The following is a 26,978-nucleotide window of genomic DNA, read 5'->3' on the forward strand; positions in this document are numbered from 1 at the left end:
GCTAGTCCCGAGTTTGGTCTTAGGTTAGACATATATGTATACAAACGTAATTGCTGCCTCCAAGGAGCATCTGTTTAAGGACTTCTACAAAATACTTGAAAGAGAATAATGTAGGTGAACAGCTAAAATTCAAAACCTGTGGTATTATAATAGGCAGAGTAGGAATTTAAAGCAGAAAAATTTTATTTTTAGGGTGTTCAATTGTAAGGAATTTTCATGTCTGGGACTCTCAAAACAGGAGTCCCTAATTCCCTTACCCCTGCCGAAGCAGTGGAAGCAGTGTCAGACTTTATTTTTTGGGGCTCCAAAATCACTGCAGATGCTGACTGCAGCCATAAAATTAAAAGACGCTCACTCCTTGGAAGGAAAGTTATGACCAACCTAGATAGCATATTAAAAAGCAGAGACATTACTTTGCCAACCAAGGTCCGTCTAGTCAAGGCTATGGTTTTTCCCGTGGTCATGTATGGATGTGAGAGTTGGACTGTGCAGAAAGCTGATCACCAAAGAATTGATGCTTTTGAACTGTGGTGTTGGAGAAGACTCTTGAGAGTCCCTTGGACTGCAAGGAGATCCAACCAGTCCATTCTAGAGGAGATCAATCCTGGGTGTTCATTGGAAGGACTGATGCTGAAACTGAAACTCCAATACTTTGGCCACCTCATGCGATGAGTTGACTCACTGGAAAAGACTCTGATGCTGGGAGGGATTGGGGGCGGGAGGAGACGGGGACGACAGAGAATGAGATGGATGGATGGCATCACCAACTCAATGGACATGGGTTTGAGTGAACTATGGGAGTTGGTGATGGACAGGGAGGCCTGGCGTGCTGTGATTCATGGGGTTGCAAAGAGTCAGACACGACTGAGCGACTGAACTGAACTGATTGCCTGATTGATTACTAAATCTAATTAGCCTTTTCCCCTCAGTCTTCATCCTTCTTGACCTTCCTATAATACCTGACACTGGAACAATACATTTTTCATAAACTTTCTCTAAAATAATCTCATATTTATAAAGAAGCTGTAGAAATAGTGCATATAACTCCTATACACCTTTTACCAAGACTCCCTGTTAACCCTTCTCTGCCCAAGTTCCTCCAATTCGAGGCTAAGTTGTAGACATGATGTCTCATTACCATATTATACGTCAGTGTCTATTTCTTAAGTACAGGGCATGCTCTGACATACCACATTGAAAGAAATGAACAAAGATACATTAATACCATGTAATCTAAAAACTCCATTCAAATTTTGCCAATTGTTCTAATAATGTCGTTTGTTGGACTATACAAACCAGGAATATGAATCCCATTCAGTCAGTCTTTAAGTAGAACAGTCCTCCAGTGTTTCTCTTTCGCAGTCATGACATTTTTTAAGATTACTGACCAATACTTCACAGACTATGCCTTTGTGTTTCCCTGGTATTTTCTTATAATTTATGTATATTTGGCAAGACCATACCACAAAAACGATGTGTTTTAGGTGCACACCTGGAAACACACATTGCTGATTTGTCTCATTACTGGTGATATCAACTTTAAGCACTTTGTTAAAAGTTTCTGCAAGGTTTAAGCATTAAGTAAACTAATAAGCATGTTATGCTTATTATTAATAACTATCTGGCAGTGAGATTCTTTGTGATTACTAAAATACTCTCATCTGCTATCAAGTTTTCACCCATTGCATTTATCATTCTTTTATGGTTTTTAGCTTATTATTATTGTAATGGTTGCAAATTGGTGAGCTAATTCCATCATTCTTTTTAGTATATTGACATTATACTACAGAATATTCCCTTTTGCCCCATTTTTAATTCATTCATATAAGTATGAGCTTGTGGACTACTGTTTTACTCAAAGGATTTCAATCTGTTACTATCATTAATTCCTGCTCAAATGTCACCAGACCTGGGAACTCCTTTAGGCTAGCTCCTGTGTTCTCTTGACATGGAACCATCATTCTGTGAGCACATCCACACTTGCTAGGACAAGCTGATGTTCCAGGTTCATCTTTTTTAATATATATATAATTTTATTTATTTTTGGCTGTGTTGTCTTCATTGCTGCACGGGGTTTCTCTAGTTATGGCGAGCGGGAGCTACTCTCTAGTTGCGGTACACAGGCTTCTCTCGTGGAGCAGGGGCTCTAGGGTGTCTGGACTTCAGTAGTAGTGGCACGTGGGCTCTGCAGTTGCAGTTCTCCGGCTATAGAGTACAGGCTCATCAGTGGTGGTGCAGTATGTGGAATCTCCTGTATTGGTAGGCAGGCTCCTCAACTACTCAACCACCAGGGAAGCCCTCCAGGTTCATCTTATAGTTTCCCTTCCCCATTCTCAGAATTAGTAATTTCTCCAAGGAGCATAAGTTTCTTTTAGTGACGAATGGGACTTAGAAAATAAGTTCTGGATACTGGTGCTAGGTATGTTCATTACTACCATAGTGCTGTTGCTTCTAGACCTTATCAGCAGAATTAGGCAGTATGGATGCATATTTACACAAACACACATCTATTTTGCCATCCCTCTATTAAGTACCATGAATTCATTTCCAATTCCAAATCGATACCACAGGATTTATTCTTGCTTTCTTCTTTCCCATTATTCTCAGTGTATTTGCCTGCTCAATTAATTTGGTATATAACCAAATTCCCAGCCACTTGACCCAAAAAAAGAGAGAAGTAGAGGAAAGAACAGAAAAAAGGGCACCTTGGTTCCAGACATCTCCCAGTTTCTTAGTATGTCAGCCCAAAGGTGGGCCCCTAACTTTCCTAAGTCACAGACCCACATCTTCAATCTATAGGTTCTGTAGGATATCACCTGAATCATACTGCCAACATTTGGTTGAAAACATAACTAGTTGTCTTTTCACCCCATCCATATTCTCCCTCTAATATTTTCATATTATAAAATAATATGAAGTCTTTCTCCTTTCTGAATAAACCATTATATTGTAATTCTTACAAACGATGTCATCTTGCTCAAAAGCCTTCAATATCTCTTCACTTTATAAATTTATTATTATTATTTTGGCCGTGCTGCATAGCTTGTGGGATCTTAGTACTGCCCCTAGCAGTGAAGGTGCAGAGTTCTAATCACTGGACCGTCAGGGAATTTCCTCTTCATTGCTTTTAGAATCAAATCAAACTGTCTGGGAATAACAGTCAATCCCTTCCACCACCAGGCTTTAACTTAACTTCATCCTCCATTTATCATCCTTTGCTGTTGTTCAGCTGCTAAGTCGTGTCCAACTCTGTCACCCCATGGACTGCAACACACCAGGTTTCCCTGTCCTTCATTATCTCCCAGTTTGTCCAAATTCATGTCCATTCAGTCAGTGATACTATCTCACCATCTCATCCTCTGCTGCCCTCTTCTTGTTTTGCCTTCAATCTTTCCCAGCATCAGGGCCTTTTCCAATGAGTCGGCTCTTTACGTGAGGTGGCCAAAGTGTTGGAGCTTCAGCATCAGTCCTTCCAATGAATATTATTTAGGGTTGTTTCCTTTAGGATTGACCGGTTTGATCTCTTTGCTGTCCAAGGGACCCTCAAGAATCTTCTCCAACATCACAATTTCAAAGCATCAATTCTTTGGCATTCAGCCTTTTTTATGGTCCAACTCTCACATCCATATATAACTACTAGAAAAACCACAGCTTTGACTATATGGACTTTTATCATCCTTTACTCTCATGCTTATTAAATGAGCATATTAGACACTTCCTAAAATCAGTTCTTTTCATAAAAATTTCTCTCATGCTCTAATGCTTTGCTTCCTCTTTATCCACATTAGTATTTTACTTGTTTTTCAAACACAGTTTAAAGGTCATTCCTATCATAAGTTTGCCTTACTTCTAATTATCCCTTTTTCTTACTCCTGTCACTATTGTGCTACTTGAACATCCTTCTCTGTGTTACAGCTAATTGTGTATACTCTCTACCCAACTAGATTAGGAAATACCCTCAAGGCAGAAACCAGTATTATCTTTAAATCTCAAGAGCCTGGTGTATTACACCCAAATGATGCTCAAATCTGCACTATCAATTAAAGAGAGGATAAAGTTTTGACAGGTGTTAATAAATCCAAGAAGATATAGCTTTATGTGGTAACAACATGCATGTCGGGACAAGAAAGGCTAACCTATGTGTTGGTAAAGCTGGGATGGAGCAGACGTTGCCTTAATGCAGGGTTTGGGAGAGATCTGAGACCCATGGCGATGGTGTGGCACTGCCATACTGGAGTGTGCTTCTTAAAGTTAACATGCACACACTCTCCTGTACTGTATATTTTTGAGTAAGCAAAACCTGGGATAGGGAATATGAGAAGGTTAACTTTTCCCCTCTAAGAAATGCACATTTTCAAGAAAGTGGAAGGAGTGATTCAACTCACTAACCACAGAGTCTTTAGGTGTCTTCACTTTCAAAACATCAATTAAGTCACACTCAAACTCCCTCTTCTCAACCCCAGTTCCTCAGAGGATTAACAGGGTTATACCATGCATGTACAACAATAAAAACCAACCCTTGGTAGGTCCTTGCTTGATCACTTCTAGCAGTAGCTAGATATAGAAAGCAAACATATATGTTAAGGTAACTGAATCTTCCATTTGTTGAGATAACCTGGAGACCCATTCTAGAAATATATGTCTGGGCCTCGACACTTTCAGTAAGCTTTGTTCAGCAGATCACCCTCAATCTCCAGATAGATGCGCATGTGTCTGCCCTTATGTACTCTGGTAAGAAGCCTGGACACTAGCCAAGGGTACACGAGAGTAGAAGTGGAAGGATCAACGAAATGCATAGCCTTTATTTCTACATCTCAATGAGCAGTTCAATAAATCCTGACATAAAATATTCTAAGGCTTGATTAAAAAGCACCTGCCATCCATAAACATGAAAAACTATCTTAATATCTCTATCTGCATGCACATCAAGAACTTCAAATTGGGAGCAAAATATTAAAAAGTGTTCTCTCTCTACCCTAAACATGTGCCTTCTTCTGATATTTCTAAAATGCTCATGGTATCTAAACAGAGAATCCAAAAGAAATGAAAAGAAATACGCTAACTTCCTTTGGAGTTACAAAATAAGATCCAAACAGAACTATTTCCAAGTTTTGCAATAAAGATTTTCATTGTTTCCACCTCAGTTTCTTATTCCTTAACAATTATAAATCTGACTTCCATACTGGCCACTTTAATAAAATCTTCCTGTTACTAAAGTTCTATGGTTTTTCATGGTTCATTCTTCATTCATTCTTGCTATGCCTTTCTTTTCTCTGATTTCAATCACCACAGATACACCAAACCTGTACTTGAGTTTAAAACTCAAATGATCAACTATCTTTGACACTATCTATCTCTATCTCAGATTTAATATGTTGGTAATAAGACATTAAAAAAAAAAAGTCCTTTCTCTCCACCCTAAACCTCATCTTTCTATATGCCTAAAGTGTTCAGTGGCATTGTGGAGGTTTAAAAATAGGTTCACTAAATGTTTCTATACTCCTCCCTTGTGAATCCTCAGTGTGTACTTGGCGACTTATCTCTAACAAGTAAAATACGGCATAATTGACAGTACTTGACTTCTTGGACTGAGCCAAAAAATACACTGTGGCTTCCTTCGTGCTCTGTCTTGGACTGCTCACTCTGAAATAAGCCAGTTGCTACGTCATTAGGACACTCAAATAGACGTGTGGAGAGGTACATGTGGTGAGGATGTTATAGCTGACAACCAGTAAGAGACTGAGGAGGTCCACCATGAACACTGTGAGCTTTTGGAAGCAGATGTTCCAGCCCCATGCAAGCCTTCAGACAACTGCAGCCCCAGCCAACGGCTTGACTGCAACTTGATGAGACCCTGAGCCTGAGGCACCCAGGTAAGCTGCATCTGAACTCCTGACTCACAGAAAAGTCTGAGATAATTATTTATGGACTTGCCTGGTGGTAGAGTGGATAGGAATCCACCTGTCAATGCAGGGGACATGGGCTCAATCCCTGGTCTGGGAAGATTCCACATGCCAAGGAGCCACTAAGCCTTTGCACCACAACTAATGAGCCCACATGCTGCAACTACTGAAGCCCACGAGCCTAGAGCCTGTGTTCCACAAGAGAAGCCACTGCAATGAGAAGCCCATGCGCTGCCATAGAGTAGCTCTGGCTCTCTGCAACCAGAGAAAGCCTATGTGCAGCAATGAAGACCCAGCAGGGCCAAAAATAAATTTTAAAAGTAATTTGCGGTTTTAACTAGCTAAGTTTTGGGCTAATATTTTTCTTTTTTTAAAATTATTTTCAATTGGAGGATAACTGTTTCACAATACTGTGTTGGTTTCTGCCATATATCATCATGAATTAGCCATAGGGATAGATTATATCCTCTCCATCTCAAAATTCCCTCCTACTTCCCACCCATTCCACCCCGTAGGTGTCGCAAAGGACTGGATTTGAGCTCCCTGTGTCATACAGCAAATTCCCACTGGCTATCTACTTTACACATGGTAACACGTGTTTCAGTGTTGCTCTCTCCATTCATCCCATCCTCTCCTTCCCCAACTGTGTCCTTAAGTCTGTTCTTTATATCTGCATCTCCTTTGTTGTCCTGCAATTAGGTTCGTCAGTATCATCTTTCTAAATTCCATATATGTGGGTTAATATAAAGTACTTTTCTCTTTCTGACTTCACTCTGTATGGGCTCCAGGTTCATCCGCTTCATTGGAGTTGACTCATATGTGCTCCTTCTTTTAGTTGAGGACTATTCCACTGTGTATATGTACCACAGCTTGTCTGTTCATCTGTCAGTGGGCATCTGCTGCTTCTGTGTCCTAGCTAGTGTGGGACAGTAATAGTGTATTATACAGTAATAATAGCACACCCGGCCCTGAATTCAAGGGATACAAGTGGTGAAAGGAAATGAACATGTTAAGCAAGCTCTCCTCTTGCTCTAGTCACACTCCTCTTCATACTTTCTAAGTAGTGTATTTACAAAATATCCCATGAGGAACCTGGAAGCCATATTTTACTCCCCCTACCAACTATATCACCAAGTTGTCAGGTTTTTTCTCTTATCACTTGAGCCTGACCCTATTTTTATTACTTTAGTCCATTTTTCAATTATTATAACATAACTGCAACTTTTCTACTTCCCTACAGTCTTTTCCAGTTCCACTGCATTCTCTACACTAATGCCAACAAGAACTTTTTCAAAATTATACCTGATCATGTTATTTCTTTTTATTAAAAATCACTACTAGTTCCCACGCTGCAGAGGACAAAATTCAAATGCCATAGCATAGCACGCCTGTTCCTGTCCCATAGCTTTTCCTCTCATCTCCCAGGTTCGCAGCCTACAATCTGGCTGTCTTTCACCTCTGCATATGCTGCTTTCTTTCTGTGTGGAAGATCTTTCGTTCTTTCCTTATAACTCTTACTTATTTTTAAAGACTCAGCTCAAGGTTTATCCAGAACTTCCTTAATGATCAGGTCCTGGTTAGATGACTTCCTTACATTACTTTTTTGGGGTACTTACCACATAGATCAGTACTGTGCCTTCCACTAGAAGGTTAGCTCATGGGAAAACCAAAATCTATTTTTGATAAGGAGATATTCATCTATTCATATATTCAAGTTCTATCTACTGAGTGACTATGTATTATGTATGTTATACACAAGTGAACAAGACAAATATGCCCCACCTTGGCATAGCTTGTAGTCTATTTAAGAAGAAAGATAGTAATAAGTAAAATAAACAAATATTCTGATATATGAGTAAGAATTTTATGAGAGTAAACATGGGGACCAATTTTAGGTTGTGTGGCACACAGATACACTCAAACATTTACTGAATGAAATGTTTATACCTTCTTCACAGAGATGTAAGTGGGCCTGGCTCATTATATCCTTGCCAACACTAACTGTTTTTTTTTTAAAAACATCTTTGCTCATACTGTTAATGTCACTTTCTTGCTTATACATTCTCAGTAATAAAAATCAATAAAAAGACACAAGACAAGTTCAAATACACATTAGAAAAAAGAAGCTTTATTAAGCACAAGTGGAAAACAAAAACTAGCTTTATATATATTATCAGAGTTACTCTAATAGATGGCTAAGATAATTTTAAAATAATCTCTTATAAGATCATACATTTTATTAAGTAACAACTAATACTAAAAAATTGAAAGCCATGTCTTTCTGGTATTCAGAAGTCTGAAGCAATCATTGCTTAGCTTTTCTGAAAGAGCAAATTACTAGGGAATCCCTGACTCTCCCACAGTTCGCTACCAAATGACTCACAAGTGGAGTATTTCAGGAAATATGTGTATGTAACAAAAGTTTAAAAAAAAAAAATCATGACCACTTGAAACAAAGCTCGATATTTTAAAAAGGGAATGGCAGGATGAGGAAACTATATTTTAAAATACATAAGACAATTTCATTAATAACTAGTCATTAATTAAAAATATTATATAACCAACCAAAAAACTCAAAACTTGGTAGCAAAAAGAATATTTAAAGGCTACTTACAACAGTTGAGAAGGTTGCTGGGGCTAATTTCCTATATTAATATAAAATGCATAAAAAATTCCAAAAACAAATTTTGCCTTGGATTATAAAGCTTGTATTTTATAAATGATGCACATATTTAGTGTATTAATACAAAAATTAAGTGAGTCCACCCCTTCATAAGTACAAATAGTTGGCTATAATAACATTAAACGATTGGACCTTTCCTAAATTCACCTTCATGGTTCTAAAAATTTTAAATTAATTAGTATAGATGAAGAAAAAGAGCTTCTGTTTTACCACACGTTAGTCTTTCGAGTTGAAATATGAGATATTTCTGGAAAATACACTTATCTCTTTGTTTTTCTTAGTGTATTTCAACACCTAACCAGGATTTCTGCCAAGGGACAGAGGCAGTCACCCGAACCTGTTACACCACAAGCGTTGTTTTTTTTTTTAAACAAACTGATGATTGCCCAACAAAAAACTGTTAACTTCCTTGTGAATTTTCATATGCAGAGAGCTTTTTATTTTTCTTATTGGCTTCTACAATGGAATTTCACCAGTTTTTAAAGGTATTAACTTCGTAACCTGCAACAATCATCATTTTAAATCAGTATAGAAAAACTGTCAGATGGGTCAGAAATAGGGTTTGTGTAAGTCAAAATTATCTCTGACAGTAGCAAGATTTAACCTTTTCAGCAAACCCCAATAGACCAGCATTACAACTGAAATTATTAACCTAATGTGTGGTTGCCAAGTCATGTCTGACTCTGCGACCCCATGGACTGTATAGCCTGCCAGGTTCGCCTGTCCATGGGATTCTCCAGGCAAGAGTACTGGCTGCCATTTCCTCCTCCAGGATTAATTTAATACACAATGATAAATATTGCTCTTGAAAAAGCAAATTATTTTCCTACTGACAACTTTTTGCTAAAGGTCTATTATAAAAATATTTTCTTCTCTTTGTATTTCCCTGCCACGATTATGCTAAAACATATCTATAGTCTCCTCAAACCTCAGGTGTTAAGGGCATATTAGTCTGTTTGAGTTGGAACACTGCTTCACATAGTCAAAGTGTTTTTTAAGGCACTCTAAGAACTCTCAAGGACAGTAAAACAAAAACATTCCTGTTGCCTACAGATCTTTCAGGTATATTTTCCCTCAAATTTTTCTAAACTAAACATTGTGATAACTGGTTTTTCTTTGTTTTCCATGGTACAGTCTTTAAGTTATTTTTCTTTTACTTGAAGCCACTCCTTCATTTTCAACTTGCTGAGCAGGCAGGCTTTTCGTTTCCACGGAAACTGAATTCCTGTGGCTTCGGGTAGGCATTCTTGTTCCACCAATCTAGGAGAAGAAGCAAAGAACAGGACAGTTTAACATGTTTTTAATACAGTCAACTCTATTATTTACACATGGAATAATTACCCTGCAAATTGTCCTTTATATATTCTTAGCCTCTAGCCACTTAATTGCTTCTAAGCAAGCTTTAATCTGACAGAGTTTTAAAGTATTACATTTTCAAATAACAATCAGGGAAGCAGACAGATCAGGGTAAACCAAGAGAAGTGAAGAGGAAAATCACTCTTTTGTGTTAAATTTGGAAAAGTTTGAAATGTTAAATGAGGAAATGAAGGCATGACAGAATTTTAGAGCAATGTGCTTACAATAATGAAACTGAAGGGCAGTAGAAAAGAAATGAAAACTAAGAAGGGAGGGACAGGAACTATAAGCAGCTCAGAGACGGTAAAGACAGAGAAGAAATTATGAAATGGAGAAACAGACAAAGAGTAAGAAAAACATAAGAGTCCAAAAGAGAAGAAAGATACAAAGAGTAAATGTGAAAGGAAGAGAAAACTGACTTCAGTTTGAAAGGAAAACTGAAAAATACCCAACAAAAACTGTAGCTAAAATGGCTTAAAATACTGATAACTCATTCTGTCTGTTCTTTCACTTGTTCCAACTAATTCACCACATTTATATATTTTCTTGGTCAAAGTTAACAATGTACAAAAAGTTATCATTTCTAAAAGGATTCTCTCAATAATAAGAGTGGAGAACTGAAAAACATAAACAACACTTGTAAACCATAAAACCACTGTAAATTACAAAATAATCCTCAATAACTGCATTCTAGCTATTTCTCCAAAGGAATTGTGGACATTTGCAGATTAATTTAATACAGAAAGAAAAAAAAACAGAAAATATCCACAGGATATACAAGCAATAGATGTTGTGGAGTGAAATACTGAGAACAGAGGACTCAATAATTTTGACTCAAAGATTTTTGGCAGTAGGGAAGGAAAAGTCGGATTCACTCATAGAGCAGAAAAGTTTTCCTTCAACTAAACTCGAATTGGAACTTCTTACATGATATAAAGAATGAGCTACATGGTAAACAGTATCTCTTACCATGGTTTTACAAAAGTTTCTGAGAAGTATCATTCAACTGTTATTTCTAGGAAGGATGCTATAAAGAGTGTAACATTAATTATAACTAAAATATTGAGCTATAAAAAATACATAGCATTAAAACACAATTTACTTAACATTTTATTGTACTTTTAATAAGGCACTGCAGTTACTAATTACTAACACTTGCTTTTATATTTTTCCATATCCTACTTATCAATTTTTAATTGTATCACTATAATTTTATTCTATGTATTCTTCTGCAAATTGCCTCAAATATTTAATGAAATAAAACAGTATACATAAAAACTGCAAAAAAAATTATAACTCTGCTTTTCATAGGAACCTAGGGATTTAACTATGGGGTTGCCTTGGCAGGCTAATAGAATTTACTTTAGTTGACTATAAACCTTACAAAAAAACAGCAGGTTCCGCTAAAATGACTGGGTTCACAAGAGCATACAACTTTACCTATCCTTCCAATAAACATTGTTTTTAGAAGGTGTTGTGATTAACATGGCAAATATGGACATCAGGTTGAAATGCATAGTCAGTGAAATAGATTAATAATAAACAACCTATTCGAACATTTTATTTCAGAAAAAATCCTACCTTTTGTTGTGCTGAGGGACCCAGTGACTTAGGTGGAAAAGTACACGGTATTCTTCCATGATGGATATGATATGGTAATAAGAGACTGGGATCTAAAGGGACCCAGGGAACTGAGAGGCTGGAAGGCACACCAGGAAGGCCGCAATGTGTTTTATGCAAATTGTACGCTGTCCTAGTAACTTTTCCATCAGAGGTTTTGTAGATCAAGAGTGAAGAATCTTCTGCGGCGTGAGACAACAAGTAGGAACCCTCCTGCAAGCTAAATCCACACAGTGAAACTCAACTCACTGATTCACTGTGTCAATTTCAATAGCACTTTCTTAATCATGATCTATTAACAAAATAAAAAAACAATTACGGGAATGGGACATCATCTCTAAAAACACTATGAAGATCAAATAAGACTGAAGAATCTTCTAATCTATTTTCATATTTTCATTCCTTTTCAGCAACTAGTTTTAGTTCTTATTCCCAGTTCAGGATATATAATTATTTTCTTTTCATTGTTATGTCAGTCAATTTATAAGTTTTCAATAATTTAATGGGAAACAAATACTGCCTAATTCTCTAATTCCTGGACAACACATAGCGAAAAGTACACAGACATATGAGTATGTAAGAACATATACATACCATTTCTATACACAACATTTAATTAAACAAGCACTGTACCTACTTTGTGTCTACTAATAGGTGAACAGAGACAGAAAGGTGAATGTGACGCACTACACTGAGAAGGTGGCAGAACAGTCAGCGCAACAATCACAATGTGAGAGGCCCTGAGAACAACAGCAAGCTAAGCAGTTAATAGGTACTGAATGCTTATCATGAACTAACTGTTGCACTGTCTATGTCCTTTTTGTCATTAAATCCTACACAACAAATCTTGAAGGGATAAAACTATTAACTCCATATTAGAGACAAACAAAAATTAGAGATGTTAAGTAATTTGCCCAAGTTTTGAGTGCAGGACCTGCATATAAACCCAGGCAATCAAACACCAAAAAAAACCATACCCTTAATTATGATCCTCTACTATCACAAGTTGGAGAAGGCAATGGCAAGCCACTCCAGTACTCTTGCCTAGAAAATCCCATGGGTGGAGGAGCCTGGTAGCCTGCAGTCCATGGGATCACTGTGAGTCGGACATGACTGAGCGACTTCACTTTCACACGTTGGAGAAGGAAATGGCAACCCACTCCAGTGTTCTTGCCTGGAGAATCCCAGGAACAGGGGAGCCTGGTGGGCTGCCGTCTTTGGGGTCGCACAGAGTCGGACACGACTGAAGTGACTTAGCAGCAGCAGCAGCAACTATCACAAGTAGGAGGAGGACATGGCAACCCACTTCAGTATTCTTGCCTGGAGAATCCCCATGGACAGAGGAGCATGGTGGGCTGCAGTCTATGGGGTCGCAAAGAGTCGGACACAACTGAGCGACTAAGCACAAGCACTATCACAATAATAAGTTCTGTTAAATCTGCATTAAACCCTTTCTCTCTAGAAAGCTTTAAGGAATTCAGTGTAACAACATGAAGAGCTAAAAGGATATGATTGACACACTGTGTGTTCCTTTTTTTGTTATTGTTTTTACACTCTTCTAGCGCAAAGGTCGGAGAAGGCAATGGCAAGCCACTCCAGTACTCTTGCCTAGAAAATCCCATGGACGGAGCAGCCTGGTAGGCTGCAGTCCATGGGGTCGCTACGAGTCAGACACGACTGAGCAACTTCACTTTCACTTTCACACACTGGAGAAGGAAATGGCAACCCACTCCAGTGTCCTTGCCTGGAGAATCCCAGGGACGGAGGAGCCTGGTGGGCTTCCGTCTATGGGGTCACACAGAGTCGGACACGACTGAAGTGACTTAGCAGCAGCAGCAGCAGCGCAAGGGTACTATGGAGGATATCAGTTCTTCCTCACAATCTATCATTAAAAACAAGGATTAATCATACTTATAAGTCATTCTTCCTCTCTAGAATTTGTGAATGTTACCCATCAATGGCTTGTAAATGTGATTAAGGACACAATGTAACAACAAAAGAAAAAATGTGAATGATGTACTTTGAAGACGGAATCAGTTCAGTTCAGTTCAGTCGCTCAGTCGTGTCCGACTCTCCGCGACCCCATGAATCACAGCACGCCAGGCCTCCCTATCCATCACCAACTCCCGGAGTTCACTCAAACTCATGTCCACAGAGTCGGTGATGCCATCCAGCCATCTCATTCTCCGTCGTCCCCTTCTCCTCCCGCCCCCAACCTTTCCCAGCATCAGAGTCTTTTCCAGTGAGTCAACTCGTCGCATGAGATGGCCAAAGTATTGCAGTTTCAGCTTTAGCATCAGTCCTTCCAATGAACACCCAGGATGGATCTCCCTTAGAATGGACTGGTTGGATCTCCTTGCAGTACAAGGGACTCTCAAGAGTCTTCTCCAACACCACAGTTCAAAAGCATCAATTCTTTGGCGATCAGCTTTCTTCACAGTTCAACACTCACATCCATACATGACCACGGGAAAAACCATAGCCTTGACTAGACGGACCTTGGTTGGCAAAGTAATGTCTCTGCTTTTTAATATATTATCAAGGTTGGTCATAACTTTCCTTCCAAGGAGTAAGCGTCTTTTAATTTCATGGCTGCAATCAGCATCTGCAGTGATTTTGGAGCCCCCAAAAATAAAGTCTGACACTGTTTCCACTGTTTTTCCATCTATTTCCCATGAAGTGATGGAATAAGGGACTACAATCTAAGAAATATAGGTATTTTTCCAAAGAAGGCATACAGATGGCCAATACCATTAATCACTAGGGAAATGCAAATCAAAACCACAATGATATACCACCTCACTCCTGTCAGAATGGCTATCACCAATAAGACAATAAATAAGTGTTGGCAAGGATGTGGAGAAAAAGGAATCCTTGTACACTATTGGTGGGATTATAAAATAGTACAGCCACTATGGGAAATAGTAGGGAGGTACCTCAAAAAATTGAAAATTGAACTTTCATATAATCCAGCAATTCTACTCTTGAGTATTTATCATATATCAAAAAGATATATGAACACCAATGTTCACTGAAGTATTATTTATAAGAGCCAAGATACAGAAGCAAGTGTCCACTGATGAACAGATAAATAAGATGTGATAGAAGTACAATGGAATACTACTCAGTCCTAAAAAAGTGAAATCTTGCATTTGCAGCAACATGGATGTATCTAGAAGGTATTGTGCTATGTGAAGTAAGTTGGAGAAAGACAAATACCATATGACCTTATGTATGTATGGAATCTGAAAAGCAAAAGAAACAAACAAAATTAAGATAGACTTACAGATACATACACAAAAGGGTGGTTGCTGACTGGGGGTAGTATGTGTGTGGAGAAACAGGCGCAGGGGGTTTAGCAGGTACAAACCTCCAATTATAAATAAGTCACAAGGATGTAATACACAGCATAAAGAATATAATAAATACTATTATAACAACTTTGTATGGAGATATACGGTTATTAGACTTATTGCAATCACTTCATAATGTATGCAAATATCAAATCACTATCTAGTACTACCTGAAACTAACATAATATTGTACACTAACTATATTTCAATTAAAAAAGAAAATGTTATTATAAACTGGTATATATAATTTAACCAGAACCATAAGAAAATTAGTACTGTGTGATTTCTGAAGCACTTTCAACATGTTGTAGGAATAAGGTGGACTTTCTTGAGTTTTACACATTCATAAATGAATGGTCTGTATCTCGTGCCTTTGTTGGTTTTCTGTGAGCTGTAGTTTCTGGGAAGTGAGCAGCTCTCATTCCTATAACTCTTGTAATTCAGTCATTCGTGTGCCTCCTTCCTGAGGATTCAGTGTGACTGTGGTGCTGTTATCCCTCTGATAGGAACTCTAACTCAGTGTAAAGCCCCAAGGTCTGTTACTTATTTTTATTTTGTACTATATTTCATTTACAGTGTTGTGTTTGTTTCAGGTGTATAGCAAAGTGATACAGTCATATATATACATATATGAATTAACAAAAGCAGTTCCCGTCTTTTGATGGGGTGCTCATGATTTATAACATAAATGACATTGAGAGAGGGATAACTTAGGTATGGCATTGGGTTTTTTTTCTTTTTGCAGCCCGAGGCAGTTGTAAAATAACTTAATGTAGCTTTTTACAACTGTGTATTCTACAGTATTTTTTCTTTTGGTGAAATTTTAACTGTTAATGTTTTTGGCATTGTGCTTTGTACCATTTATTAAATAAAAATTTTAGAAAAAAAAAAAGAAAAGAAATATAAGCAGGCACTGCTGCTGCTGCTGCTAAGTCACTTCAGTCGTGTCCGACTCTGTGTGACCCCATAGACGGAAGCCCACCAGGCTCCCCCGTCCCTGGGATTCTCCAGGCAAGAACACTGGAGTGGGTTGCCATTTCCTTCTCCAATGTGTGAAAGTAAAAAGTGAAAGTGAAGTCGCTCAGTCGTGTCCGACCCACTAGAAGCTGAATATTAGGCAAGAAAACAACTGCCTCCTAAGAGCCTCCAGAAGGAGCCAGCCCTACTGACACAAGTTTAGTCCAGTGAAGAGAATTTCAGATCTTTGAGCTCCAGAACTATAAGAGAATAAATCTGTGTTGTCTGAAGCCACTAAGTTTGTGATAATTTGTTACAGTGGCAATAGGAAGCCATTATAACAGATGTACAGAAAAAAATGTTTAACTGTAAGCCCAGTAAAGCCAGATGCTATTATATTTCCTTCTTATTTATATTTTCACAATTCCACTTTGACACAACAGAATAAATTTTATATTTCTTGGTTATTTTCTGTCTATTCCTAACAACATGTATTGAAAGTTTTTTCACCCAAGAAAATTAGACATATCAATGAAAAATGTCTCCAGAGTACTTACCTACTTAATTTTCTTAGAATGTGTTGGAGAATGTTAAATAAACTTGAAATCCTATTAAACAGAAAAAATCCAAATAAAATTAAGGAACAAAATAACTTATTCTTAACAACTATAACTCCTCGGGAAAAGAAATGTCTCAATAACAAAAGAAAACAACAGATGAAATAATGTAAAACAAATATCAAAATGTATTTCTACCTTGACTGAATCTTAGTATTTACTTCATTTTTGCCATTTTCTGATTTCCCTTAAAAATCATAAAGTATTTTGGCTTGCATCAGTCAGAGCAGTGATCAGTAAAGAGATCACTATTTTATATTCAAGCTATGATTTTTTTTAAAGAATGTACTTCCTTTTAGAGTTCGTGTTTTTTAAAAAAATGTTTTTGTTTTGTTTTTTCGGCTGTACCACACAGCATATGGGATCCTAGTTCCCCCACTGGGGATCAAACCCCCCTGCACTGGAGCATGGAGTCTTAACCACTGGACTGACAAGAAAGTCTCTCAAACTATAAACATTTTAATAAGTTTATAAGTTTAAAATTTTTGAAGTTTAAAAAGTCTTTAGCAGAATTAATCTGCAGAAGAGTCTGCCTTTTAGAGAGGGTGGTAGTGAATTTCAAAGAAATTGAAAGTTACTTTAAATGAATAAAAGGAAATGAAATATAAGATATTGATTTAAATATCTCTTCTACATTCATTCCCTTATTTATTTAAAAATGGTTTTCATTGGGAGAGGTAGAGCAGGCAGTGCATAAATGTACAGAAAAGTTTTTCTATTCACATATGTAAAGAAAAAGTCATCCATCGAAAGAAGTAATACTTATAACAGATGTTTAAATATAAGCAAAGAAGTCAAACTTGAATCTGCAGCCTTCAAAAACTATGACAAGCCCCAAGGCTGGAACTACAGAACTTATGTAAGTCAGGGCGATTTCCCATCCTTTCAGATGAATCAAACATGTTAACTACCAAAGCTGTCATCCTAGCTCAGCTGTGCGCTCTGGGGAAAGTCACTCCAAGTTCCAGATTCCTCATGTATAAAATGGAGATTAAAGGTACCACCAGTTCTTCCTGGAAAGTTGTGACATGCAAATTAATTTCAATCTGATGAACAGTAACAGTCGGTAGAAGAACAAATTTTTATAAGTTAGAATACCTGAATGAGTGTATATATCCCTGAGCTGAAAGTCTGACTGGCCTAATTCTTCCCACCTCTGGAAAGAAGTGAGATATGTGTGCCCATAGTTCACCAAGATGGAAGACTCCTCTATTGTTCTAGCCTCCTTTGTCTTAAGTAGAAATACTGGAACCACTAGAACATTTAATTTGGAGATGGAAATGATTAGTGTGAAATGGATCACAAACTGGGTCAAGGAAAGCCTCAATTTATAAAAGGATGAAAGTCTTGAAAATAAATAAACCAATATTTAATGATAAAGGAAAATTAATGATCATATTAACAAGCTTTTAAGTTCCTACCACAAAATTTCTTACTTGAGTGTTGAAAGTTTTTCTTTCAATTCTTCTGAGGTAATTTCTTCAAGCAGGAAAAGCTTTGATGTAAATGCATCAATATGTCCTAAAATAAAAGATCAAACTTAAAAAGAACAATTGCTGTATTTAAAAATCAAAAAAGCTAAGTTATCCAATCTTTTTAAAGATGTTTTTACATAACTGTCATAATTAAAGGAACTTTATATTCTAAAAAGAGAAACAGACATTTTATTAAGTTTATTAAGTAAAGCTGTATTTTAAAATAACACCAGAAGTCAGATTATAAAGGAATATGTATTAATTCCAAAATACTTGCTGAACATAGAAAAGTTTATACACGTCCACATCAAAAAAATCATCTTTAAGTCTACAATTTAAGAACAACTGTTTTAAAAAGAATACATTTGAACCAGTTCTAATGAGGTGGATGAAACTGGAGCCTATTATACAGAGTGAAGTAAGCCAGAAAGAAAAGCACCAATACAGTATAATAACACATATATATGGAATTTAGAAAGATGGTAACAATAACCCTGCATGCGAGACAGCAAAAGAGACACAGATGTACAGACCAGTCTTTTGGACTCTGTGGGAGAAGGTGAGGGTGGGATGATTTGGGAGAATGGCACTGAAACATGTATATTATCATATGTGAAACGAATCGCCAGTCCAGGTTTGATGCATGATATAGGATGCTCGGGGCTGATGCACTGGGATGACCCAGAGGGATGATATGGGGAGGGAGGTGGGAGGGGGGTTCAAGATGGGGACACATGTACACCCGGGGCAGATTCATGTCAATGTATGGCAAAACCAATACAATATTGTAAAGTAGTTAGCCTCCAATTAAAATAAAAAAAAAAAAAAGAACTGTTGAAACAGTGGTTTCTAATTTCTAGAGCTTCCCAGGTGGTGCTGGGCTTCCTGGTGGCTCAGCAGTAAAGATCTGCCTCGAATGCAGGCGTCACAGTTGTGAGTCTGATCCCTGGGTCAGAAACATCCGCTGGAGCAGGGCATGGCAACCCACTCCAGTATTCTTGCCTGGAGAATCCCATGGACAGAAGAACCTGGCGGCCTACAGTCCACAGGGTCGCAAAGAGCCATGACTGAAGCCACTTAGCATTCATGTATGCACGTACCATAATATTATAAAAGCAAGCAGATAAAATAAAATTTATAGTTTGGGTATGATAAATACATTTCTCAGACAGACATGGTTAAGGTAAAAACTTGCCTTAATTATCCACAATAGGCACGATGTGCATAACCTGTGTCCATCAACAGATGAAAGGATAAAGGTGTAATATACACAAATAATGGAATATTATTCATCCATGAGAAAAAAGGAAATACTGCTATTTGCAACAACATAAAGGACATTGAGGACACTATGCTAAGTGAAATAGGTCAGAAAGAGAAAGATAAATACTGCATGATATGAGGAATCTGGGGAATAAAAGTCAAACTCATAGAAAGAAGTAGAAAAGTGGTTCTCAGGGGTTGGGGGCTAAAAGGGTACAAACCTTCAGTTACAAGATGAATAAGGTCTGAGGATCTAATGTATAACACAGTGACTCTAGCTGATAATAGTAGATTATATAACTGAAATTTGGTAACAGAGTAGAACTCAAATGTTCTCATCAAAAAAAAAACAAACAAACCAAAAACCTGGATGTGATGGATTTGTTAATTCAACTAGATGAGAGGAATTCTTTTACAAAGTATACATGTATCAAATCATTATGATGTATGATTTAAATATCTTAAAATGTTATTAGTTATACCTCAATAAACCTTAAAAAATCTGGCTTACTTTTTAATTAAAACACATGATAAGATTTCCTACAGGTTTTAAAAAAAAATCAAAATAGTATGCTCCAAGTCTTACTTTCTTATAAACATGACCTAATTCTAGAATTCAAAGAAACAAAACAGCAAACTCTCATGATCACACTTGCACATATTCTCCAACAAAACAGGTTGAGACACAACACTGAGGCCTTGGAATGTTCCAGGGAAGTGATACAAAAGATGGCGTTTAGTTAAATGTTATATAATCACATTAATACAAAACCCATGTTATTACATCAGTCAAAAACATCAATCGCATAAGAGTATAATACTAATGCTGAAAATAATATCACTAATTATTTTAGCTTCCAAAATTTGGTTATCAAAATATATGACCTGGATAGTTGACATCAATTATAATGCAAAAAAACTGCAAATAACTTAATATCTCATTTCTTATCTTGCCCCCTTTCATGTCATCAGCTTTGTGCTCATAAAAAAGAATTAGAAACATTTTTACCAGATAATTTTCTTCTAAGACAACAAATCTTCTCCCATGCCTACTTATTCTTTGCTGTGCCAAGTTTCAGTTTCACCTCTGTATTTCTAACACTCATTACACAGTGATGTTTCTAATAAAAAGGACACAGTTTAATGGTTTAAAGACTGTCAAAAGGCAATAAATATTAAGTAAAATAAAACATTTTAGACATTTACTAAATGTGTCTTTCAGGAAACTTATAGTTCTTACCTTTTTAAAGCAATCTCAATGAAAAGTATGTATTATAGTATATGTAAAATACAGTTAGTAAAAAATATACAGAGAATACTGTACTAAGTTCTATGAGGGCTTCAATTCTCTCAACATTGGAACATTTTAACCAGTGGGCCTCAAATGAGTTCTGATGTTTATCTCCTCAGTCTTTGGGGCAACTGTGGAAGACTTAGGATGGCAATAGCTTCCTGGCCATTAACCCTCGTAGACTCTTTTGCATATCACAGTATGCTATCCAAATACTTTTTTAAGTGTGTCAAGGTTGGGAAGGTTAGATAATACAAATCAGGGCTTTACATACATGCATGAATTCATACATACATACATATATATACATATATATATATACACACACACATACATATATATATATAGGCAGTCCCTACTCTACATGCAGTAGGGGATGATAAAAATAATCATGTATAAGCCAAAACTATGCAAGCTATTTTAATAATCAATGGGAAAAATTACAATTGTTCCATTACCTTTAAGATTTTTTGGTCAAAATATTATAAATTCCCCATCAGTTATAAATAAATTCCCCATCAGTTATAAATGCATGGAGAAATGAAGACAGTAAAAAGTAATCTTTATTTAGCAGATTATAAATTGCGAACACTGAGATTTAAAGTATTATTTCATTATAAAAAACTCACTAAGAGTAGTCTGAATAGTGCTTGTCACCTTCTCCTGTTACAACTTATGATAGGGAGCAAGCACCTTTTCTATGCTGTGGAGGATGGTCACACTTACTGATCATTGTTGGAACAGCTCTCAACATTATATACCCTTTGCACTTTTAAGGTCATGAAATATCTCAAAGAGTTCCTTCAATGTAAAACACTGTGCCAGGGTCATTTCTTCATCCTTTATGCCACAAGCACTTTCCTTATTTACGTGAGTCAGTTCACTTTCACTAAGTTCCTCTGGTGGCTTATCTTGTCTCTTGAACCTCAGCAGTGTCAACATTTCTACTGTCAGTTATTTCTTCTGTAACTCCATTTATATTCAATTCAAATTCCATTTTCAGCAGTATGGTCTTTTGTTTCTTTGCTGTGCTTTAATCTTTGTTGGCCAATTCCCTCTTCTGATTATCCACTTTTATAAGACATCATGCGAGTTTATCACTGGGAGACAAGGAGGGAACACAACTAGACATTTGGCTCTCTATGCATGATCTCAGTAACAGGTACACAGTGACCAAAAACACTGACAGACTCTTAAAGGAGTGATATGATTAGTGATTGGTCATGATGCACGTCTGTTATTTATGCAGTGAACTGTGGACTGAAGATTCAGCAGTAAGGTTGGTAGTTTACACAATTAGTTAATATACCTTTGTAACTGACATTTGTGGCTATCAGAATAGCACAAAGGAAGGACTGCCTGTATGTCGACTAAACAGAATTGATACACATTAGATAACGGAAAAGTAGATACAGAAGTTGTGGCACGATGACTTTGGGAATTTTCTTTAGGGAGGACATAATAGTGTTTTGAGCAGGAGGGAAAAAAGAACATAGCCATCTAAAGGAAGAGAAGAACATGTTCATAGTAAAGCAGTCAAACAAAAAACAAGTATTTTTATTTTACCTGAAAAGGAGACTAGGAGCTACAGGAAAGGTATTCAAGGTATGGTCCCTGGACTAGCAGCATTAGCACCACCTGAAAACATGTTACAAATGCTAAGTCTTAGGTTCCAATCCAGACCTATTGAATCAGACACCCCTAGGGTGAGGGCAGATAATCTTCAGTCTAACAAGGTCTACAAATGACTGCGACACACAGTCAATTTAGATAATTGCTGAACTAGAGTCCTATAAATCAATATACACTTCAGTTCAGTAAGTGACATTTTGTATCTCTTGTGTTTTGTATGATATGCTGTATCTGAATCTCTCAATCACACATGTAAACTCTACCTTCACTTTTCTCTCCAAAAGATCTCAGGCATAAAAAAAAAAAAGAAAGCTCTAATGCACTAGTCCCCAGCTTTGATTTCTGAAAAGAAATTGTCTTAAATTTCTTTGAAATCCTGAGATCATAGAGCTGTGCAGGGAAAACTGACAATAAAATGCCACAGTTAAATGGAGGAGTGGCTAGCAAAGGTTGAGGGAGGAAAACACAGGTCACAACTTAGAAAGGACTAGGGTGCATGACTGCATGGGAAAGAAATACAAACAGGTGGAAATCTTCTGGCTAAGATTTTATCCCAGTGTGACACAATGAATTATTTGTATTCAGTCATACTGATTAACATTGTTATACACAGTGCTTCATTTTTGTTACCTCTGACTTCCCCACCAACACACAATTTTTTCCTAGCCCTTTTCAGGTTTACAGCAAAGTTATAAACACTTAAAAATTGTAACCAGGACTTCCCTGGTGGCACAGTGAATGAAGATTTGCCTGCCAATACAGGGAACACAGGTTTGATCCCTGGTCAGGGAGGATTCAAAATACTGCAAAGTAGCTAAAGCCCATGCACCACAACTACTGAACCTGCATGCTGCAACTACTGAAGCCCACGTGCTTAGAGTCTGTGCTCCGCAACAAGAGACACTACTTAATGAGAAGCCCGTGCACTGCAATGAAGAGACGTCCCTGCTCACCGCAACTAGAAAAGTCCATTTGCAGCAACAAAGACCCAGTGAAACCAAAAATAAATAAGTAATTGAAAAAACCTGACTAAATTCTGATCCTGCCACTGATGGACTCTGTGGCATATATGAGGGTTTCTTTTTGTTGTTGTTGTTGTTGCTGTTTTAAATAAGCAGCATCTTTCACTTTTAGCTACAAAGTCACCCTTAATAAACCTGAGGATGCTGTACTGCACAACTCTGAGGGTGACCATTCATATGGAATGGACTGTGCACACGGTCGGACGGTGTAAAATGTGGAGATAATAAAAAATATTTTCTATTTTCTATGTACCAGGACTCTACAAAAGCCTTCAAAGGAGAGGACCACCACAAAGGAGTGGCCCTTAAGTAAGGACCACTTACTTAACATGAGTAATGTTCAGTTTTTAATTTCTTTAGAGAAAAAATAAAAGCTGTAATATTTTCTTCTTGTATTCCAATGGCTTATCTTATACACATCTAGGAACAGTAAAATGAATAAAGTATATAAATTCTGTGGTGTGTTACCTACCATTTCCCTTCTCCTTGACTTTTTACTGTTCCTTCAACTAATTATCCAAGCCAACTTCACTCTCTAAAAAATACTTACTGAGCACCTCTGTGTGTCAGATACTGTTCCAGGTGCTTATGATATATCAATAAACAAAGCAGACAGAGACAGGCCATAAACACTATGAGTTATTAAATTACATAAGTTGTTAGTGGTTACCAGAAAAAGGGAATGGGACTATATTCAGAGCCAAAAACCAGAAGAAGACAGACACTTGGAGATGTGAGTCTGGCACTGAGGGCTGCTTCTCTCTCAGGAGCACCTGTTAATCTGGAGAAAGCAACTGATACCTAAGAGATGAGCTGGAGTTTCTAATAGTCTCTCAGGATTAGAAGAACAAAAACTAGTCTATGAATTAGACAAACATACGTTCCGAGTTGGGACCCTGGCTCAGTGCTTCCCTACAAGGACTTAGAGCTTCAAATACAGTGGCACACATGGGTAAGATTTATTATAGCAAAAGGATACAAATAAAAGGAGAATCCAAAAAAGGGGAAGAAGTGTGGGATAAAGTTCAGACAAAATGAGATGCAATCTTCAAAAGTCCTTTCTTGGCTTTCTATCTGGGATGATAAAAAAGCTCTGGAAATAGACAGTGATGATGGTTACATGGCACTATGAATGTACTTAATCATAGTAAATCATACACTAAAAACTATACAGTAGGACTTCCCTAGCAATCCAGTGGTTAAGACACTGTGCTTCCAGTGCAGGGGGCATGAGTTAGATCTCTGATCGGGGAACTAAGAGTCCACATTCTGTGGCCATAAAATAAACAGATAATTTTTTTGTAATGCATAGTAAATTGTACCCTGGAATTGTTAAAATGGTACATTTTATGTTACAAACATTTTTCTACAATTAAAAAAAAAGGTCTTTCTCACTGGAGCCACATAAGATTCACTTAATTCCTCCAGCAACATCTTCTTTTTGTACCAGATAAACTTAATGAAGACTCAGCATTCAATGTTTTTATTGGGGGATGCATCATGCAGGCAACCCTCTGCCTAAAACATACCAAAATTCCAGACACTCAGAAAGCAGATGTTCAGAATAAGCCATATTATTTATACAAACAGTGTAGGTACAATGAGCCCTCCTTATCAGCTAATGGATGTCTTACATCAGCGTAGGAAACTGTTTACTAGCCAAGTTCCCAGATGCTAACAGAGAGCCAGCCTTGCAAGCGGGCTTTTCCAAAGACTGGCAATGTCAGACCACAAATGGCAACATCCCAGCAGTAAGTGGGAAACATACTGGCCTTTCTAGGGTGCAAAGTCAAGCTTCAAACCACCTGCTGCTGCTGCATCACTTCAGTCGTGTCTGACTCTGTGCGACCCCACAGATGGCAGCCCACCAGGCTCCGCCGTCCCTGGGATTCTCCAGGCAAGAACACTGGAATGGGTTGCCATTTCCATCTCCAATGCATGAAAGTGAAAAGTGAAAGTGAAGTCGCTCAGACGTGTCCAACTCTTTGTGACTCCATGGACTGCAGCCTACCAGGCTCCTCTGTCCATGGGATTTTCCAGGGAAGAGTACTGGAGTGGGTTGCCATTGCCTTCTCCAGCTCCCTGTAATTGGATTACAGTTAATCCAGATTGCTAGTGTAGTCAGAAGTAATACAGGAAGACAACATTGTAGCTTTGACATCATGTCCAGAATTTTTCATATACAATTTTCTGGCTTTATATTCTGATAAAGAATATTCTGACATACAAAAAAGAAACATGGAATAAACAAAAAGAGAGAAAAACAACATGGCACAGAACGAAGTGTCCCTGTAAAAAGATATGCTGAAACTCTAAATTCCTACTCCCTCAGAAAGTGACTTTCCTTGGAAACAGAATTGTTGTAGATGTGATTAGCTATGATGGGTGGACCTTTAATATGAATGGTGTCCTTATAGGAAGAGGATAGAGACACACAGGAAAAAAGATCCTGCATGATGACAGAGGCAGAGATGAAAATGATGTATCTACAAACCAGTAATGCCAAGGACTGCTGGCAAACACCAAAAGGAAAAAGGGGAGAACAAAGGATTCTCTTGTAGGTTTCAGAAGGAGCATGGCCTTTTAAAACCTTCATTTTAAACTTACAGCCTTCAGAATTGTGAAACAAGAAGTATCTATTTTGTTAAACTATCCAGTTTGTGGTACTTTGTTATGGAAGCCTTATAAAATTAACACACAAATAATAGAAAAGACTTGCAAAGACTCTAGATAACAGAGGTATTAGATACAATTTAAAGCAATTTTGCCTAATACACCTATGATGTATTCACTGTGCCTAAGACATAATTGAGACTTTTTATAGCAACTATATGAAATAATTTCTACAGAAATACATAAAAAGAACCAAATGAAAAGTCTAGAACTAAAAAATACAGTAAATGAAATTAAGGACTCAGGTGATGGGTGAAACAGTGTATCAGGGATAGCTGAAGAGGAAATTAGTAGACTAGAAGAAAATACTGAGAATCATGCATGAAGAGTCAAAAGGAGGGTAAAGAAGAAGAGCATGTAAGGGATGTTCAGAACACAGTAAGATGTAACATAATACAACCTAGATCCCAGAAGAGAAAGCAAATGAGGAGGAAGTGATGTTTGGTGAGATAATGACTGAGAATTCTCCCAAGCTGGTAAAGGTCCATCAAATCACATACCAAGGAGCAATATGTTATAAAATGAACAACATGTAAAAAGGAATATTTACAACAACAAAAGACTAACATAGGTACAATGTAGGACAACTGTTGAAAGAGGGAGAGATAAAATTTAAAGTCCAACAAAGAAAAGAAACATATTACTTGCAAAGCAGCATAAATGGATAAACAGCTGACTTTTCAACAGAAACAAAGCCAGGAAACATGGAGTAGGGGAGGGGTAGGTTGAGAGTTGGGGTTCAGTTCAGTCACTCAGTTGTGTCCGACTCTCTGCGACCCCATGAATCACAGCACGCCAGGCCTCCCTGTCCATCAACTCCCGGAGTTCACTCAAACTCATGTCCATAGAGTTGGTGATGCCATCCAGCCATCTCATTCTCTGTCGTCCCCTTCTCCTCCCGCCCCCAACCTTTCTCAGCATCAGAGTCTTTTCCAGTGAGTCAACTCGTTGCATGAGGTGGCCAAAGTATTGCAGTTTCAGCTGTAGCATCAGTCCTTCCAATGAACACCCAGGACTGATCTCCTTTAGAATGGACTGGTTGGATCTCCCTGCAGTCCAAGGGACTCTCAAGAGTCTTCTCCAACACCATAGTTCAAAAGCATCAATTCTTCGGTAATCAGCTTTCTTCACAG

The 26,978-nt window shown here is 37.5% G+C and overlaps 1 protein-coding gene across 4 annotated transcripts in view; it reads right to left on the reverse strand.

Moving 5' to 3' along the window:
* Window positions 1–7,996: 7,996 nt before the first annotated feature.
* ICE2 (interactor of little elongation complex ELL subunit 2) overlaps window positions 7,997–26,978 on the reverse strand; it is a 72,312-nt gene continuing 53,330 nt past the window's right edge. For 2 of the 4 annotated variants that reach the window (XM_055436020.2, XM_088839663.1), the window contains exons 13-16: window positions 17,926–18,010; window positions 16,430–16,480; window positions 11,524–11,782; window positions 7,997–9,846 (exon numbers count right to left, since the gene is read on the reverse strand). In XM_055436020.2, coding sequence (XP_055291995.2) covers window positions 9,724–9,846; window positions 11,524–11,782; window positions 16,430–16,480; window positions 17,926–18,010 — 518 coding nt within the window. In that variant the 3' untranslated portion in view covers window positions 7,997–9,723. The other 2 variants (XM_055436022.2, XM_088839664.1) reach the window with 2 other exon arrangements.

The sequence above is a fragment of the Moschus berezovskii genome, chromosome 9, assembly GCF_049115385.1.
Source record: "Moschus berezovskii isolate FMDL1 chromosome 9, NW_MosBer_1.0, whole genome shotgun sequence".
In the NCBI taxonomy this organism is placed as follows: domain Eukaryota; kingdom Metazoa; phylum Chordata; class Mammalia; order Artiodactyla; family Moschidae; genus Moschus; species Moschus berezovskii.